This window comes from Nelumbo nucifera, chromosome 1, assembly GCF_055504915.1.
Source record: "Nelumbo nucifera cultivar China Antique chromosome 1, China Antique-T2T, whole genome shotgun sequence".
Taxonomy (NCBI): Eukaryota; Viridiplantae; Streptophyta; class Magnoliopsida; order Proteales; family Nelumbonaceae; genus Nelumbo; species Nelumbo nucifera.
The window spans coordinates 60,698,632-60,715,941 of NC_142649.1; the positions used below are offsets into that span (position 1 = coordinate 60,698,632).

The following is a 17,310-nucleotide window of genomic DNA, read 5'->3' on the forward strand; positions in this document are numbered from 1 at the left end:
TGATGAATATATGATATTAGAGATGTGTCCAAATATTTTCTACTTTTTTTGTATTTTTTATACTTTTGTGTGTTTTTTACTTTTTTGTATTTTTTATACTTTTGTGTGTTTTTTTACTTTTTTGTATTTTTTATACTTTTGTGTTTTTTACTTTTTTGTATTTTATATACTTTTGTGTTTTTTCTACTTTTTAATTTGTATTTTTTATACTTTTGTATGTTCATATTTTTTAATTTTTATTATTGTTCAATTATGACATCAAGGGTTGATACATATGACCTGGAAGGTTGAATTGTTAACTCGCTAGTAAACATAAAAGCAACTCCATTTTTGGGTTGGTTTTAAATTTGTATTTTATTTCTCTCATCAATAAAAGCATTTATTCTTTGTCGCTTGTTTTTCTTTAATATGGTTAATCAATATACTATTCAAGGAAAGGCTGTGAATTAATACATTGAATATAAAACTTAATGAGAGAGAATCGAATGATGAGAAATGTAGTGATTCAAATTACATTTTGTGCCTCAATAATTAGACAATGACCAAATTAAAAAATATGGATATTTTAGTCAAGAATCTAGGATTCAATAAATGTTAATGAGAGTTAATACCTAAATATAAGAATTAACAAAAGAAATTTGAATGAGGAGAAAAGTTGTTGTTCAAATTACATTTTTATTCTTACAATTAGAGAATGACCAAATTCAAAAATTGGGGTATTTTAGTAAGACTATTCCACACTCTCATTCACAATTTTAATAGTAGTATAGATTTGCCACACCTACCGGGTTTGTTAGCTTCCTATCTATAACAAGTTCTACCACAGTGAGTCAAAGAGTGTTGTTTGCAACTCCATCGATCAAATCCGAGTCAAACAGAAACAGAATTGAAAGGAAACACAAAGTTGGAACATGAAATTTGATATGTACAATGCAAAACCTTCTATACTATATTTTTAAACCTTATATCTGTGTTGTATACATTTGTATTTGTATTCTTTCTAAATCGAGCCTAAGGTTTTATGTTGTACATATTTGTATTTATACTCTTTTCAATGCAAATATAAATATGTAGAGTGCAAAAGGTTCGGTTTGGGAAAATTATAAATACATACAAAATACAAGGTTTCACATTCTACATCTTTGTATTCATCTTCCTTCCAAACTGAGCCTAAAGAGAACATAAAATCATGTTGAATATAAGGGGTAATACCACTTATTCGGCCTCAAAAACTTAAGAACTGAGAGTATTGAGACTGGAGTTGGAATACAAAGGGGTGATACCATTCATTCGGAGTTGGAAACGGAATAGTCCATCCCACTCTCCTGTTTGGTTCAGATGTAGATCGGAATTGGAATCAAAATCAGAATTAGTTAGAATTGATTCTCATTCTAAGGGGAAGGAATGGCCATTTCCTTAAATGGAAAAATGTCATTTCATCTGGAATGGAAATGGGATTCCCATTCCAATCAAATAGTTAGAATTAAAATGGACTATCCTGATTCAGATTTCAGACCCTTATTCCAGGAAACCAAACATTTGGAATTGGAATAAATTCTTGGGATAATAGCATATAAGGGCAAGTTTTGGGGTTTAATATCAATAAAGTAACATTTTTTTAAAAAAATTTAAAAATAGATTAAGTTTTTAAAAATAATATCAATAAATGGCAAAAACATTGTTTATCATCTTCTTCTTGCCATTTATTCACCAGCGCTGCCGTCCATTGCTGCCCGCCGCCGCTTCTGCCAGAGGCGGAGGCGGCGGCAGGTGGCAGTGGACGGTGGTGGCGAGCGGCAGAAAATGGCGGCGCTGGTGAACAAATGGCAAGAAGAAGATGATGATAAGTGTTTTTGCCCTTTATTAATATTTTAAAAAAGGTAATCTATTTTTGAAATTTTTTTAAAAATATTACTTTTATTGATATTAAACCCAAAAGTTGCCCTTATATGCTATCACCCCTAGATTCTTCCTTTTCATTTTTCACTTTTATTGCAGATTGTTTTTCCTTAATACTCCATAAGGAATTTCGCCTTATTGTGCTAAAATTCACAACGGAACTTGTTACTTGTAGATCTTTGCTATTCTCCCCGCCTCCGGCCCCTTTGGGAGTTGTGACCCAACGTTGACTAGCCGTGGTTTGCCTTCAAAGTTCAAACCAGCCATAGTTTGGTATTGACAGGAAAAACCAGAATCCTAACTTTTGTGTGCGCAAGAAAATGGACACCCATCTGGCATTTTTTTTTCTATTGATTTGGGCACATGACATATCCCCTGTGGAAAGACAAAGAAACCATAAATCTGGACAATATAAAATCCGATTACTGAATCTTCTTTTTGTCTATCCCAACTTCATCGTTGTTGAGATGTCACATTCAGCGGTCTACTGATATTGACTCTAAATTAAAGTCTGTCTATCTCAAAACTTGACATCAATCAACCATATTTGATTCAACTCAATCTCCCAACAGCAGCAGTTAGCTCGAGTAGCCACCTCAATGGAGTGGAAGAACAACTTCTTTAACATTTTCACTTGGAAATGACTGATCTTAGTAATAGTAACTGCAGTAGAAGCAGCTCTTTTGTTTTTTGCTTTTTTTCTCGTGTATTTTGGTGATGGCTGTTGCTTTGAGTACGCAAGCAGGCTAGCGGCGATCAGTAGGCAAGTCGGTGAGAAGGGTTCTCAATTCTCATCCTGGTTTGTGATACCCAAGTCCACAGAATTAAGTAACCAGTGGCCAATCGGCATCTTCACAACTCAGAAATTTGAAAGAACCACGTAATATCTAGTCTGATATCTTTGACTCTGGAGCTGGAACTGTTAGGTTAGACTGCTAGGACCTTTATATATTGAGAATTATCCAACTACACTATCTGCTTTGAATTGGAAAAGCATTAAGCATGGCAGTCGAGCACTCCCTTGAGCTAGCTAATGGCTCTTGCTGTGACGATGATGGGCGTCAGATGAGAACTGGTAAGTCCATCCATTTATTTGTTTACTTAAATTTTAGTCTTGACTCCTGATCCTAGTGCTCTCGGGCAACAAAACTGTTGACCAGGAACGTATTGGACATGTATTGCCCATATAATCACCTCAGTTATTGGATCTGGGGTTCTATCTCTGGCATGGAGCGTTGCACAGTTGGGATGGATTGCAGGGCCAGTTTTCATGCTTTTCTTTGCATTTGTCACCTATGTCTCTGCCTTCCTTCTATCAGATTGTTACAGGTCTCCTCATTCGGTAACTGGAAGAAGAAATTATACTTACATGGATGCTGTTAAAGTGAATCTGGGTAATACAAAGCAAAACCAACTTGTCTCTTTTTCTTTTCTTGTTTCCAACCAGCACTCTAGTTGGAATGCTTTCTTTCAGATGGTTTTCTTTCCCTATCTTAAGCCTCTTCCATTTGGTTTGCTGGTACCTCAGGTAAAAATCAGACATGGGTCTGTGGGTTACTTCAATATCTGAGCATGTATGGCACTGGTATTGCTTATGTGATTACTACTGCAATCAGTATGAGGTAATATTCCCTTGGTAAATTCATGTTTTGTGAGCTTGAATCCTTGGACCCACTTAGGTTAACGTGTTCTAGGAAATTACAAAGGGACACCATTATAACAAAAGCAGTCTGTAACTTTGTACTATATGCTTCTATTTTTGGAGTATCTAATTTGAACTTGAAGATAATCTGTGTTTTATTTTATTTTCTTTAACCCTTTTCCCCTTAATACAGAGCAATTCAGAGATCAAATTGCTTCCATAGAGAAGGACACAAGGCTTCGTGTGCATATGGAGATAGTTTCTATATGATGCTATTTGGAGCAATTCAAATTATGTGTTCCCAGATACCCGATTTCCATAACATGGCATGGCTCTCCACTGTTGCAGCAATCATGTCCTTTTCCTACTCTTCCATTGGATTAGCTCTTGGCTTTGCTAAAGTGATAGGTATTGTTTCTGTTTGGCATCAACCTGCCATTATTTTGGATCTGCTGCAAAATAGCCAATATTAATAGAGAAATTCAAGTATAGGGAAGAAGACTTTCTTAACTACATTGTAGATAAAATGGGAGGTTTTTCATTTTAATAATAATCCAGTCACACATGTAGGTTTGGCCAGTTTAACTGCGTGCTTCCAACCATTGGTTCCACAATTAACTTAGTCATTTTTGGATTGTAGGAGATGGAAGGATCAAGGGGAGCATTGGAGGAGCCCCAACAGCTACAGTGGCTAACAAAGTATGGAAAGTCTCTCAAGCACTTGGAGACATTGCATTTTCCTACCCCTACTCCTTGATTCTTATTGAAATACAGGTATCACTGCCTTTTTTTTTTTTTACCTCTCCTTTGATAGTTGAAGGATGCTAAAACCTTAGATTCAACTTTTAGGACAAAAGTTCATGAATAAAGAAGTTGATGAGTTTGCTACTTGCGAGATTGAAGGATACTCTGAAGTCGCCTCCACCAGAAAACCAGACCATGAAGAAGGCCTCAATGGCTGCAGTTCTCGTTACCACCTTCTTCTACCTTTGCTGTGGATGCTTTGGGTATGCAGCCTTTGGGAACCAGACACCAGGCAACATGTTAACAGGATTTGGATTCTATGAGCCTTACTGGCTTATCGACTTTGCTAATGCTTGCATCGTTCTTCATCTAGTTGGAGGATATCAGGTACAGTAGTCTCCCTTACAATAAGCAGCAAAACTTGGTGACAGTAACTGTAACTATTTCTAGCTACTAGTTATCGGTTGATAAAAGCAGAAATAGTATTGCCAATTTCTGTTTCAATCATAACGACCAGTGGTTTCGAGGTTAATTTTAGGCAAAACCTACGGTGTAGAAACTGCACCACCGTCACCGTGAAGCAAAAAAAGTAAACCAGTGATAATGTTACATCTTTAATGTGATTGGTTACTTTTTTTTTTTATTTATTGTGCAGCTTTTGCACTATAGTTGGACTCTTTTAATAATTTTGTGGCCTTTGTCTATTTTTCTTTCCACAGGTATTCAGTCAGCCAGTTTTTGCATTCACCGAGAGATGGTTGTCCGAAAAGTTCCCAAACAATGGGTTTGTGAACAAGTTTCACTCCATAAAGATCCCACTTTTACCAGCTTTTAGGATGAATCTGCTCAGATTGTGCTTTAGAACTGCATATGTTTTATCAACCACTGGACTTGCACTGCTCTTCCCATACTTCAACCAGGTCTTGGGAGTTCTAGGTGCTCTAAACTTCTGGCCATTGGCTATATATTTCCCTGTGGAGATGTACTTTGTTCAGAAGAGGATAGAACCTTGGACAGAGAAGTGGGTTGTTCTTCGGACTTTCAGTGTTGTTTGCTTGGTTGTGACCATGGTGGCCTTGGTTGGATCTGTTGAAGGTCTAATTAGTGCAAAACTAAGATAAGAAGGAACCAACCATTCCAGAACTAGGAAAGAAAGAAGCCAGTGATGAGTGACCATTCCATTCATGAATTGAAGAGGTAATACACACTTTAGTTATGGTTCAAGCAGGAACTGAATGTAGATAATGCTTACAGTGCACTGAAGTTAAACTATGTTTTCTCTCCAAAAACTCAATGTTCTGCCACCCACAATTCCACCAGCAGCTAATCAGCGGGTAAAATAACCCAACAAATTGTTAATTGGATTGTTATCAGAGCAATTTGATTTTAAGGTTTGACTCGATTAATAAAGGAACATTCTTCAAACTTTCCCTGTACTTTTCTAATCCCAGCTGAAACTTCCCCTGATTTTCAGAAACAGGTTCCTATAATATACAGATCTACTGCTGTCAGAATCATTTCATAGAATGTCATAATATATTAGCTTCAGAAATTTTCATAAATCCAAAATTAGATTTTTTTTTTTTGGCCCCAAAATAGCCTTATCTTGCTTGGGTTCAGCAAGTACTTACCAGGAAGGACTCTATTAGGAAAAATCTAGAGAGCCCATACAAAGTACAAAGGAGTGGCGATCAACTTCAACATAAAAAAGGTAATAAGATGAGGTCAGAGATTGAGTTTTATATGAAGAAAAATCGATCTCCAAAGTTTTGATCTTATTCGTGTCAAAAGAAAGGCCGTAGTCAAATACACGTGATAATTGATATTTCCAAAAATCTATTATATAGTGAAAGCAATAAAGTGATTTGTCACAAGTGGAATGGGCCAGAAGATATAGGGGTAGACCAAAAAAAAGATATGGATGGAATGAAAGTAGTAATAAATGATTTAACATTTAAGCATTAATAATTTAATAGTAGGATAAGGCATTGATGGTAAGCCTATTTTTGAAAGGGTAAATTGCTTAAACCTCCCCTGAAGTTTTTACTGTTGCTAAAATCTCTATCGAAGTTTGGTAATTGCAATCACATTTCCTGAACTTTCTAATACAACTGCAAGTAGACCCACTCGGTTAGAATCCTCTAGAAAGAGGCATGATAATGTTTAAAATACCTACGAAATTACTATTGATGCTGATTATACAGAAAAAACAATACAAAATTTATGAACGACAACAAAATAAAAAAGAGAATTTAAAGTTGTAGCTTTACCTTTGAGTGATTGATACAAAGAGCAAATTTGAAAAATAAATTAATTTCAGAAATGATAAAAAATTGATATAAAGAGCAAATTTGGAAGGGTTTTGGGTAGAATTCATATGATGAAGAGAAAATTTGGAAACTGAACATTTTGATCAAAAGTAATTGCATGGGTATTTTGGACATTTTCATGCCTTTTTTTAGGGGATTCTAACAAAGAGGGTCCATTTACCGAGACATTTCATCCTGTTTTAAAAAGTACTAGTCATGAGCATGTGTTAAGCAAAATTGAAACAAAAGGAGCCTTTACCAAGTACGGTGAACCAATCAAAATCCAACTATCCTTCTATTAATGTGCAACATTGGTTTAATTGGGATTTAAATTAATGAAACTAAATTTTATAAGTACTAAATTTGTATTATTTTATATTATTTATTTGTTTATTAAATTTATTATTGTTAGATAATTTTGTATTAATTTTTAAAATGATTTTTAATGGAGATTAATGTTAAATATATTAATTAATTTATTTAATTAACATAAAAATTATTAATTTTTAGCCCTTTTTATTAAGTTTAAAAATAATTTTATTAACTTTTAAATTTATATTGATAAAAAATATTTTTATCCATTTTCTCAATTTTATTAATTTTAATAATTGTATTTCTTATTTCAAACTTAAATCAGTTTAAAATTTTAATTTTTAACAATAATAATGATTAATGATTATTATATTATAATTAAGTAAAATTTTAAACTATTTGTATTATATTTCATTATTTTTTATTACTTTTAGCATAATTAACTTAATAAAAAGAATTATTATCAATTTATTTTTATTAATTTTATGTGGTATTATTAATATATATTATTTAGTTTTTAATTAAGTGGTGTGGTTAAGAGATTATGCCTTTTCCAATAATTGATTAATAAATTTGTATTATAGCTTATTATTCTTAATGTTTTTAATGAAAATTAAATGGATACGTTTTCTTTAAAATTTACTAATTATTAATTTTATTATTATTTTGACATTTATGAAAAATTATTTCTTTTTTACTAATTTCAATAATTTTATAAGTAAAATGAGTTTTATTAATAATCTTATTTTTATTAACTTTTCAATAATTTAATATTTTTATTATTTTAAATGGAATTTAAATTTGTTTTTATTAATAATCTTATTATTTTAAATGAAAATTTTCAATGTCCTACTTGGGTTTGCAATGATTGTAAAATCAAGTTCTATGGAAACCGAATCAAAAAGTTGCTTCATTTGATTAATGAAAGATTTTAAGACAAACATAAAAATTGTTTTTGGTAAATTAAAAATACCCTACTTGTACTATGGGGTCGGTGACAATTACTTCCTAAACTTTCATTTGTAAAAGGACCCTCATGAACTTCCACTTTGTGACAGATACCCCCTCTATTAGAGTTCCGTTAGTTAATTATGAAAAAGATTCTCATTTAGTTGTTTAAAATTTTTAAAATCTCCAAAGTATCATTTTCTTATTTATTTGAACGATTTATGATTCAATTAGTTTTCTAAATATACGTCCTCTTGGTTGCTCTAATAAATACTTGCAGACTTTTGGCTAGATTCAATATTCAAATGAGATGTAGAGATTTCTTTCTAATAGATATAAATTTAAGGTTTTGTTTGGATTTTCTTAATTTATTAGAGAAAAGAGTGAATAAATTTATAAATTTTAAGATGAAGAAAGACATTCATGTCAGTGAAATGAAACAAGAATTTAAAGAAACTTATTTTCCTATGTCAATGAAATGATTCTTTTATTTTAGATGGTTTCATTTGGAGAATATGGAAGTATTTTTGGGTCAATTAGGGTTTAAGAGAAAAAGGGCGAGGAAAAGAAAATACAGAAAGTTCATGTGGATAGTTTGGTAATTTAACACATTCCATCATCTGGTTTAACGACCAAGGGGTATTTTTTGCAAAGTAAAAGTTTGGGGGATTTTTGTCACAAATGAAAGTCCGTAGGTTAATTGTCACTAACCCCATAGTATAGGGGGTATTTGTAATTTACCCAAAATAAAACAAAACCAAACTGTTAATATACTTGTTGTAGACTTGTAGTAGTGTAATCTTTAGATTTGAAACTGCCATAACAATTACAGAAAACAAGAAATGTGGAATCCTAGGGTCTCTTTGTTACTCTACCCTTCTCTATAGCACAACTTGTCTAAACTAGGAGGAGATTCCACAGTAAGGAGTTCAGCAAGAGTCCTCGTCACTTTGCGCTTTTTAGGTCGCTTAATCAGCCCAATAATGCTAACCAGTGTCACCGTAGCGCATTGAGTCAAGAAGACAACTCCTCTTAGCACATTGACAACTCCTCTTAGGACATTGGTTGGGCTTAATGGGGCTTTTTGAGATTTATTGATATCTCGATTTTTCTCACTCAATACATTCAAGCTCAAGGGTTTCTCACTCTTTCCAGCTCATAGTAAGCTCAATAATCTCTCTTTTGGTTTCCTCTTGTTTCCTTCTTATTTATCTTGCTAAACCTTTTGAATCTCTCTTATGTTCATCATGTTCTTTCTCATTCTCGAGGATTTTATACCAATGATTCAAAACAAGACCAATATGACCATTTGAATTGATTGATTCAAGAGCTTCCCTCAATTGGAGAAATTTATAAATGATTTCCAAAAAGTTGTAAGGCTTACCTTAAGAGGAAAGAGCTATTGGACCTTAATAGTCAAGAAAGAACTCAAGTTCTCTTGCATAAAGTAGTCAACTACTTAGCTATAGTAGTCGGCTACTCAAATTGCCAAGCTTTGTTGTCTCAAGTAGTTAACTATTAGTAGTAAGTAGTCGACTACTTGGGCTCTTTTAGAGTTTGCCACTACAAATAGTTAACTACTTGCTACAACAGCCCTAGAAAGCTTAAGTAGATAACTTCCAAGGCTAGGGAGTTGACTCCTTAGGTTACCAAAGGCTAAGACAATTCCTAAGCTAATCATTGGTCTCTAAGAAATAAGGTTAACCAAGGTAGGTCTATATTGAGCCTAATATGAATATCTTGCTACTAATTACATCAAGTATTTAATAGATATGACTCTTAAACTTTTTGAACTTGACTTTCTTCTTGATTGAATGAGAGAAGTCTTTCACTTTTCTTCCATCCTCATTTGTTCAAACATAGGAGATTCATGTGATTATTTGCATACTTAGATCCAAACCATATTAGTACCTTCAATGATTTTATTATCATCAAAACAATTTGGTGGTGCTTTGTAGAGTTAATTGAAGTGCTTTAGCTGTGGGAAGGAATCAAAGTTCTAAAACTAGGCACCGGAAGTCAAAACATGTATTGAGACATGCTCTCTTTCCTCTCTCTCTCTCTCTCTCAAGTCAAGAATTGATATTCATGGGATTGTGTGGATTAATTTCAAGTTGGGGTGTTCACGGTCCAACTTAGTGCAGTTTAGAGAAGATCTCAAACCAAACCAGTAAATTACGATTTGAGAAATTCCCAAACAAAACCAAACCGTTTTATGGACACTAAACCATACTAAACGGTTTTAATACGATTTGATGCAATTTCTAATACAGTTGGGAAACTTTGGACCATTCTTTGATTTTATTGGACTTAACCCAATTAGAAAGCCTAAATAGCATCCCTAAAAATTAAAACTTAAAACTTTACCCCTAGTTGCAAGTTCCCAAACCTTGTTGACATGGCATTTTTCATTTCATGCTTTACATGCTTACATGGAATTTTCAAAGAAAAGAAAATTCAAAAGTTAAAGAAAAAAATTGAAAATTGAAAAGTGCTAGCTTGTACCTTTTCATTTTAATATATAGAAGATATAGATGCATTAAGATGCATTGAGATGCCTTGGAAAACCTAATCATCTCAAACACCTCCCCCTTTCTACACACACACAATAATGTAAGAGAATGCACTATGCATGTCTACAAGTAAGTATTAACCATATATGAATGGTATTTGGATTTTAACTTTTATGATCAACACAAAACCCAAGGCAAGTATCCACTTTATATAATATAGATGGATAAGAAAAATTGGAATAAATTTTTCCAAAAAAAAATGATGTAAGAGCCATAAAGTTATTAAATTATCCGCTAGGGAACACCTTGGAAAAAGAAGGTGGATGCAAAGGGCTTAAGCTGATCCAAGAGTGTGGGGGACCTGACCCATCATATATGGGTCCAACATATGTGGTAGGGTTTGTGTGAGGTTGTTCAATCCTATACTCCATTGATTGGATTTATGCTCCTCTCTTACCCATGGACATAGATCAAAGGCTAGTTAGGATTAAGTTCTTGTGTGCTCTTGAGCAACTCTTTTTTTTTTTTTCTATTTGCCATTTTCTTGGTAGAAAAGAAGAAAACTTTCATTACAACTTTTAAGGAGGAAATACAACAACATAATCTACACGAATAAAAGGGCTATTAATCCAAGGATGGGTAACATCAATGGTGTGAAAGGAGAGAGATGTTTCACTTTAAAGCCTTCTCAAGATTTCATGGGCAACTCGGTTTGCTTCATGAGGGGTAACCAAAAAATGAACTTCAGAAAAGGATTTAGACAACTCCAAAATATCGACCAAGACATTAAAAATGGGTGAGAAAGTGTATAGATAAATTTCTTTTAGCAGAGTGTCGAACTCAAGCGAATAAGTCTCCAAAATAACCTTAGGGCGTGTTTGTTTTTCATGAAGTGAAGGGGGGAAAGTCTGGTCAATGGGATTCACAATCCCATTAACCAATTTACATGTGTTCGGATTTCAAATATGTGTAGGACCCACGAAAAGTTTGATTTTCCCCCTTGCGAGACTCGGGTAAGTTGGTTTCCCAAGTAGAGGGTAAGTAGATAAAAACTTAAAATCTCAAAATTGCCCCCACAAACGAGAGTCTCTCTTCTACTTCTCTCAAAAATCAGCTTCACCACTGCTGATTCCCTCAGTTGCTGCCACTACTTGATCAGGTCATCACTGCTGCTCCGTCAAGCTACTAATGCCAAAGAGTTTATCCTCCTACAATTTATCATCTTCGTCATCCCTTTGTTGACGGCACCATTGATCCTCCTAGTTGCTGTCGTCACTGCTCCGCCTAGTTGCCGCCGCTACTCATTGTTTTTTCATCCATTGAAACGGTAAGAAATGTTACTATTCCTCTTTCCACTGATCTGCCGTTCCTCTGTGATGCACATAATTAAAGCATCTTATTTTTCTTTCATCCCATTCAAAAAATTGCTTCTCATCTTATTGTTATTTCATTGATTTCCTTTTTTTATTTTGATATTTTGTTTCCAGAAATCTTGGTAATCCAATTTGTTGAAAGGGTACCAGAATGATTTTGGAGGACATTAAACTTATAGTGAAGCAGAATACACATTTGGGAGCGATGAAATGAAGGATATGCTTATCTTGTTGATCAATCTAGCCAGATCCTGTTTAGTTGAGATGCTATTAAAACAATCTTACTTAAGGCATATAAAACTTAGAGAACTAAGAAATCTAGCCCAAGCAAAGTCTCACAGGAGCTCTAATTGTAGGTTGTTGTGCAACAATTTCAAACATACAACAACCTGAAAAAGTTAGCAAAATGTTAGCTTTTGGATGGCCAAAAATATAGGAGATACTTATCCAGTTTACTGGGAAAAAATAAGAGAAAAATGCATCATACACCATTGTTGTTGTCTTTTGGCATTTCATAGGACATGGTATTAATTTCTTGAGAAATCAATGATATAAGTTCTTTTTGTATCAAGTACAAGTGCATTATATATACACCAACATCTGGATTCTTTTCTTTTTTTTTGTTTGAGCAAAAACATATTGTTGTCAGTTTGGAATAATGAAAATGGGAAGCATTTTTTCTTTTATTGGTAGTTGGGGTAGGATTAATGTACAGTTCTGGTTCCATTTACTGCTCTTTTCCTTTTCTTGTGTGTGATTTTGAATGCTTGTTTATTTTTTATGGTTCCATATATTTCAGTTTTAATCTGTTTTATGATGCAAAAAAAGGCTTATTCATGTCCCTTTCTTTTGATTATGATTGTTAATAGATTTTCATCCATGCAAAGCATATGCTCATTCTAGTATCATTTTTTTTACATTTCTGTTGGCATAGTGGAGATTTTATCTGTTCTATTGAAATGAATAGAACTTTTTATTGAAAATTCAAGAAATTAAGTCATATCTGTGGTTGAAATTATTGAGGTTTGGGTACTCAATTGATAGAAAGGTCGTTAGCATCTCTTATTAAAATCAAATCTATGAGAGAAGAAAACATTTAGGTGCTTCATTTTCAAAACACCAATTAGTTTCTAAATTTTAGCTAATTAGTTTAGTTTTCTTAGCTTTGTCATTTTAAAGGATCGCTACCTCATGCTGGTCCCAGCTATCCGAGTCTTGGGAGGGGTTAATCTCTACCTAAACTCTGTTGCTTTTGCACAAAATGGATGCTTTTAGCCTCAAACCACCATTTTCACACTTTTCTTAGCTTTTCTCATATGACAACAATCAGGTGAATGGTGAAAAGCATTAGTAGACTCCAATTTGTTGGAAGAAAATTTTTACCTATGCAACAATTGAAGTTCATCAAAAATAACAATTCTTCCACCATGATCTTACTTTAGAGCAACAATCCTGATTATCTATATTTATGACCATAAAAAAATTTGGCTTTGACTAATGTTGTAATTGTGCCTTCTTGGCCAACTGGTGGTGGTTCAGTTGGTAGATTAGTTATGTTTAGAATTTTAGTCACTAGATAATATTGGATTTTCTTATGATAATGGCAATTTGTTCTAACTATTGAGAAAAATCTGTCTTTTGTCCTATGATCACTCCTAAACACATGCTAACCCTCTTAAACTCATTCCTACATTTATCAGAATTGGAACAAGTGGCCTCAATGAACTTGAGTACAATCACTAGATCTTGCCTCATAACTACTTATGTGTAGTGGAACTAGCATTAGAATTGGATACATAAACCTTGGGGGGATGAAGGATGAACATCACATAGTTACTAATATTTAGAGTCACAAGCCTTAGCCTCCCCTAGGTCGTGAGGCTTGTCACTAGAACTCAGTGAGTTAGAACCCATTGTGACTCATCTAGATCACTAGATGTGAATGGATGTAATCAATCCATGTAAAATTTGAGATTATTTTAGTTGCAATTATGCGCTCTGAGGTGAATGGATATTTCTATAGCTTCTTAAACTCATTCCTACATTTATCAGAATTGGAACAAGTGGCCTCAATGAACTTGAGTACAATCACTAGATCTTGCCTCATAACTACTTATGTGTAGTGGAACTAGCATTAGAATTGGATACATAAACCTTGGGGGCATGAAGGATGAACATCACATAGTTACTAATATTTAGAGTCACAAGCCTTAGCCTCCCCTAGGTCGTGAGGCTTGTCACTAGAACTCAGTGAGTTAGAACCCATTGTGACTCATCTAGATCACTAGATGTGAATGGATGTAATCAATCCATGTAAAATTTGAGATTATTTTAGTTGCAATTATGCGCTCTGAGGTGAATGGATATTTCTATAGCTTCTTTAATACATTTTTAGGCAACCACATACAGGCTTTTCTCCTCTTGTTAGTTAAAGTTGCATTTATACTATGGAGTTCCATTTTTTCTTTGATTGTTATATTGTTTTGTTTAGTATTTACAGCCCAAAATACCGTTTGATTACAGAGAGGTAGTGTACTTCCTTGAAAAATTATTGCTTATCATGAACAATATCTCAAAAGACAAATCATTTGATGACTTTTGGGTATAGTGAAGCATGAAATGGAAGTGATGTAGTAATGCAAGTTTGTAATATGATTGATTCAAGCTATCTATCTCCACTTCAGGTTTCTAAAGTCTAAATTTTCAACAATTGCACCAAATGTGGATATATATATATATATATATATATATATATATATATTTGGTATTGCTGATCCTTTCTCTTGTTGCAATAGAAATATAAAAACAGATTGGCTTGTGTTAGTTCTAAAGACTCATCCTTAAGTTCCCATATTATATTACAGTGAAAAGGAATATTACCTAATGTTGGTCCTAGCTATCTAGGATCTTGGGAGGGGTGGACTGGATATGAACCCAACATTAGGGCATTTTCTTGAACGAATTGGCCACTCTCAGTCTCAGAGCCCTCTTTCCCATGTTTGTTAGAATGGGATTTTAACATTGCACCAAACTTGCCATTATTGAGTAAGGAATATTAATAACATGACAATTAGCTTCCACCCAATAGATTATTGTAAAGGAAGGTCTTGATTTGAGTTCATTACTTCCCCAAAGCCTTTCTTTACAATTTTCCAACATGGAGGTTACTTCAGACCCTCATCATCATCACCATCATCATCAACATAATAATTAGAAACAGGCTTCCTCTGCAATTGTTTGTACTACAGTTCCAACAAGCTTCTTTCTCTCTCCTCATCTAAACAATTTTGGCATCTGTTATGGGGTTGAAGGAGAAAATGGTGCACTCTACTCATTTGTCTGTAATGTCATTGAAGTTTGATGGTTTATGTAGTGACAGCACCAGGTATCATCATTTTGTTATTTATGCTCCATTTGTTTGCAGTGCAAATGCATTGCACTGATACAAATGTATAGGAGTGCAATTTTTTGGTCAACTTTTGCTTCAGGTTTTAGTTTTCTTAAAAAGAGAGTGCAATTTTAAAATAACTTTTGTTCCAGGTTTTACTTTGCTTGATGCTCTACTTCATTTGCATTGCAAATGAACAAAACAAAGGAATAAATTAGAACTGGGTAATGACGGGCCGAAATGCTTTGACATCTGTTCTGATTTGGAGTTGTTGTGAAAATGTGGAATAAATTGGTGTATTGCAAGGGTGTATAGGGCTACACTTTAGTTTTTAATAACAAAACATTGTACTCATGATGCATACTGCAATAGTGTTGGAAACATTGATTTGGGCCCAAAGAGTAAAATTGGCAAGATGTGAAAAAATACCAACTTACTCAGGAAAGTGGATGTTGCAAAAGAACATATGAAAGTAAACAATCTCATTTACCTGGGTGAATTGAACAAAACAAGAACATGGGTAAGTGCATTTACCCATGTAAATGTGTTTCCAGAAAACGAACATGGCCTTAGAGAAATCAAATAGGATTGCTTCCCCTGTTCCTTTTCTCAAGGTTAGAATTTTTGCCAAAAGGGGGAGCTACAGGCAACTACTTCACTAGAGGGCTTGACCAAAGAAGCTCTAGAGTTCTTGAAAACCCAAGCAAGAGTTGTTTTGTTCTGTGAAGGGTAAAACCCAACATCACAATTTAACTTAACCGAACCTGGGTCGAGAGGAATCCAAACCTTGGAGAGGGACATGTTAGACTGATTATCTGTTGGGTTCATTGAGAAAGGGAAGAGCTCAAAAAGTTGGGCCATACTTTTGTGCACAATATCCATTGGAGTTGGGGGGATCATTGGTGAAGGAAATCATTACAAGCCTTCCAAGCATGTCAACAAATAGAGAAAGTAAACCTGAATGCCTTTGTGGATCATCAATCGATACCTAAACTTGGCTGAACCAAGATAAACACCAATCCACAAAAGAGGTGGCAATGATCTCTAAAGAGCAGAGACCAAGGGGGCAAAGGAACCAAACAGCTTTGGAGAATAGGTAGTGAACCAGGGCATGAGAAAAGAAAATTTAGATGACCCCATTCTTCCAACTTCTTGATTAATCAACTCATTGACCCACTCAATGTTGCAATCTATAAGTTTGGGAGGCATAATCTTTCCCTCGGTATAGTAGGAAGCCAAGGATCTTCCCAAATATGGATCTTTGAGCCACTACCCACTCTCCAAGTGCGTAGAAGTCCAAATCATAGTATATGCTTTTCCAACACCATGAAGCATTGCCTCTCGACTAAGAAGACACAAGATTATGTCACTATAAATGCTCTTAGGCTATGTTTGGTTTGAAAGAAAAGGTAGGGAAAGACAGGGAAACAAATACAAGGTTTGTAACTTCCCTTCCCTACATTTTCCTTCAAACCAAACATAGCCTTAAGGAAGTCTACCCAAGGGTCTTCCTCACTTTAAATTAACCTCTAGACCATCTTTGCAAGGAGGGCCTAGTTTAAGCATGCCAAATCTCCGAATCCAAGGCCACCCCACTTCACTCCACAAAGTTTCTCCCAATTGATCCATCTGAGCTTGCGATGTAACCCTTTCTAACCCTAGTAAAACAAAAAGCATCATTGATTCGATTGAAAGGGCTTCGAGGGATCTTGAAGTGACTCATCACATAGGTGGGGAGGACCGAGACTACTGATTCATCACATAAGATTAAGAATTTATTTCAAGATCCAAAATTTTCCATGTGTAAGATATAATGTTAGAGAAACAAAAACCATATATGTTAGCAAACCATGAGGTTCACGACCTCCCCTTTTGTGGGTTAGGACTTAGGATGTGGCATCTTTGCAATAATAGTGACAACTTTAAGGGTTTTTTAATCCCTTAAAGGAACCATATCTAACTATTAAATTGCTAATTGCTAATCGCTAATTCATATTTTGATTACTCTATTTTTTATAGCTAAATGAAATAATATATATTATACTCAATATAACAAAATATTATATACATGTATATATTTATAATATATATTTTAGGCTAATTTGTTATTGGGTGCAAAATTTAGGGATGGCAATTTTCGTTGACTGTGTTAGGTATGTGGCCTCCTTGACCTGATTGGATC

At 34.2% G+C, this 17,310-nt stretch overlaps 1 protein-coding gene across 1 annotated transcript; it reads left to right on the forward strand.

Annotated features, from left to right (window-relative positions):
- Window positions 1-116: 116 nt before the first annotated feature.
- Window positions 117-5,710, forward strand: LOC104594371 (putative amino acid permease 7). Its single transcript, XM_019197217.2, has 7 exons — window positions 117-2,974; window positions 3,060-3,293; window positions 3,428-3,521; window positions 3,735-3,949; window positions 4,182-4,315; window positions 4,445-4,672; window positions 5,005-5,710. The coding sequence occupies exons 1-7, from the start codon at window positions 2,902-2,904 to the stop codon at window positions 5,404-5,406; spliced, it is 1,380 nt and encodes a 459-aa protein (XP_019052762.2). The 5' UTR covers window positions 117-2,901; the 3' UTR covers window positions 5,407-5,710.
- Window positions 5,711-17,310: the final 11,600 nt, after the last annotated feature.

Excerpts from the sequence above, each read along its gene's own strand:
- LOC104594371 (XM_019197217.2), top strand. The coding sequence starts at position 2,902 with ATGGCAGTCGAGCACTCCCTTGAGCTAGCTAATGGCTCTTGCTGTGAC. Across the intron at positions 2,975-3,059 it reads TGGGCGTCAGATGAGAACTG|GAACGTATTGGACATGTATT; the intron begins GTAAGTCCATCC and ends ACTGTTGACCAG. Across the intron at positions 4,316-4,444 it reads TGATTCTTATTGAAATACAG|GATACTCTGAAGTCGCCTCC; the intron begins GTATCACTGCCT and ends GCGAGATTGAAG.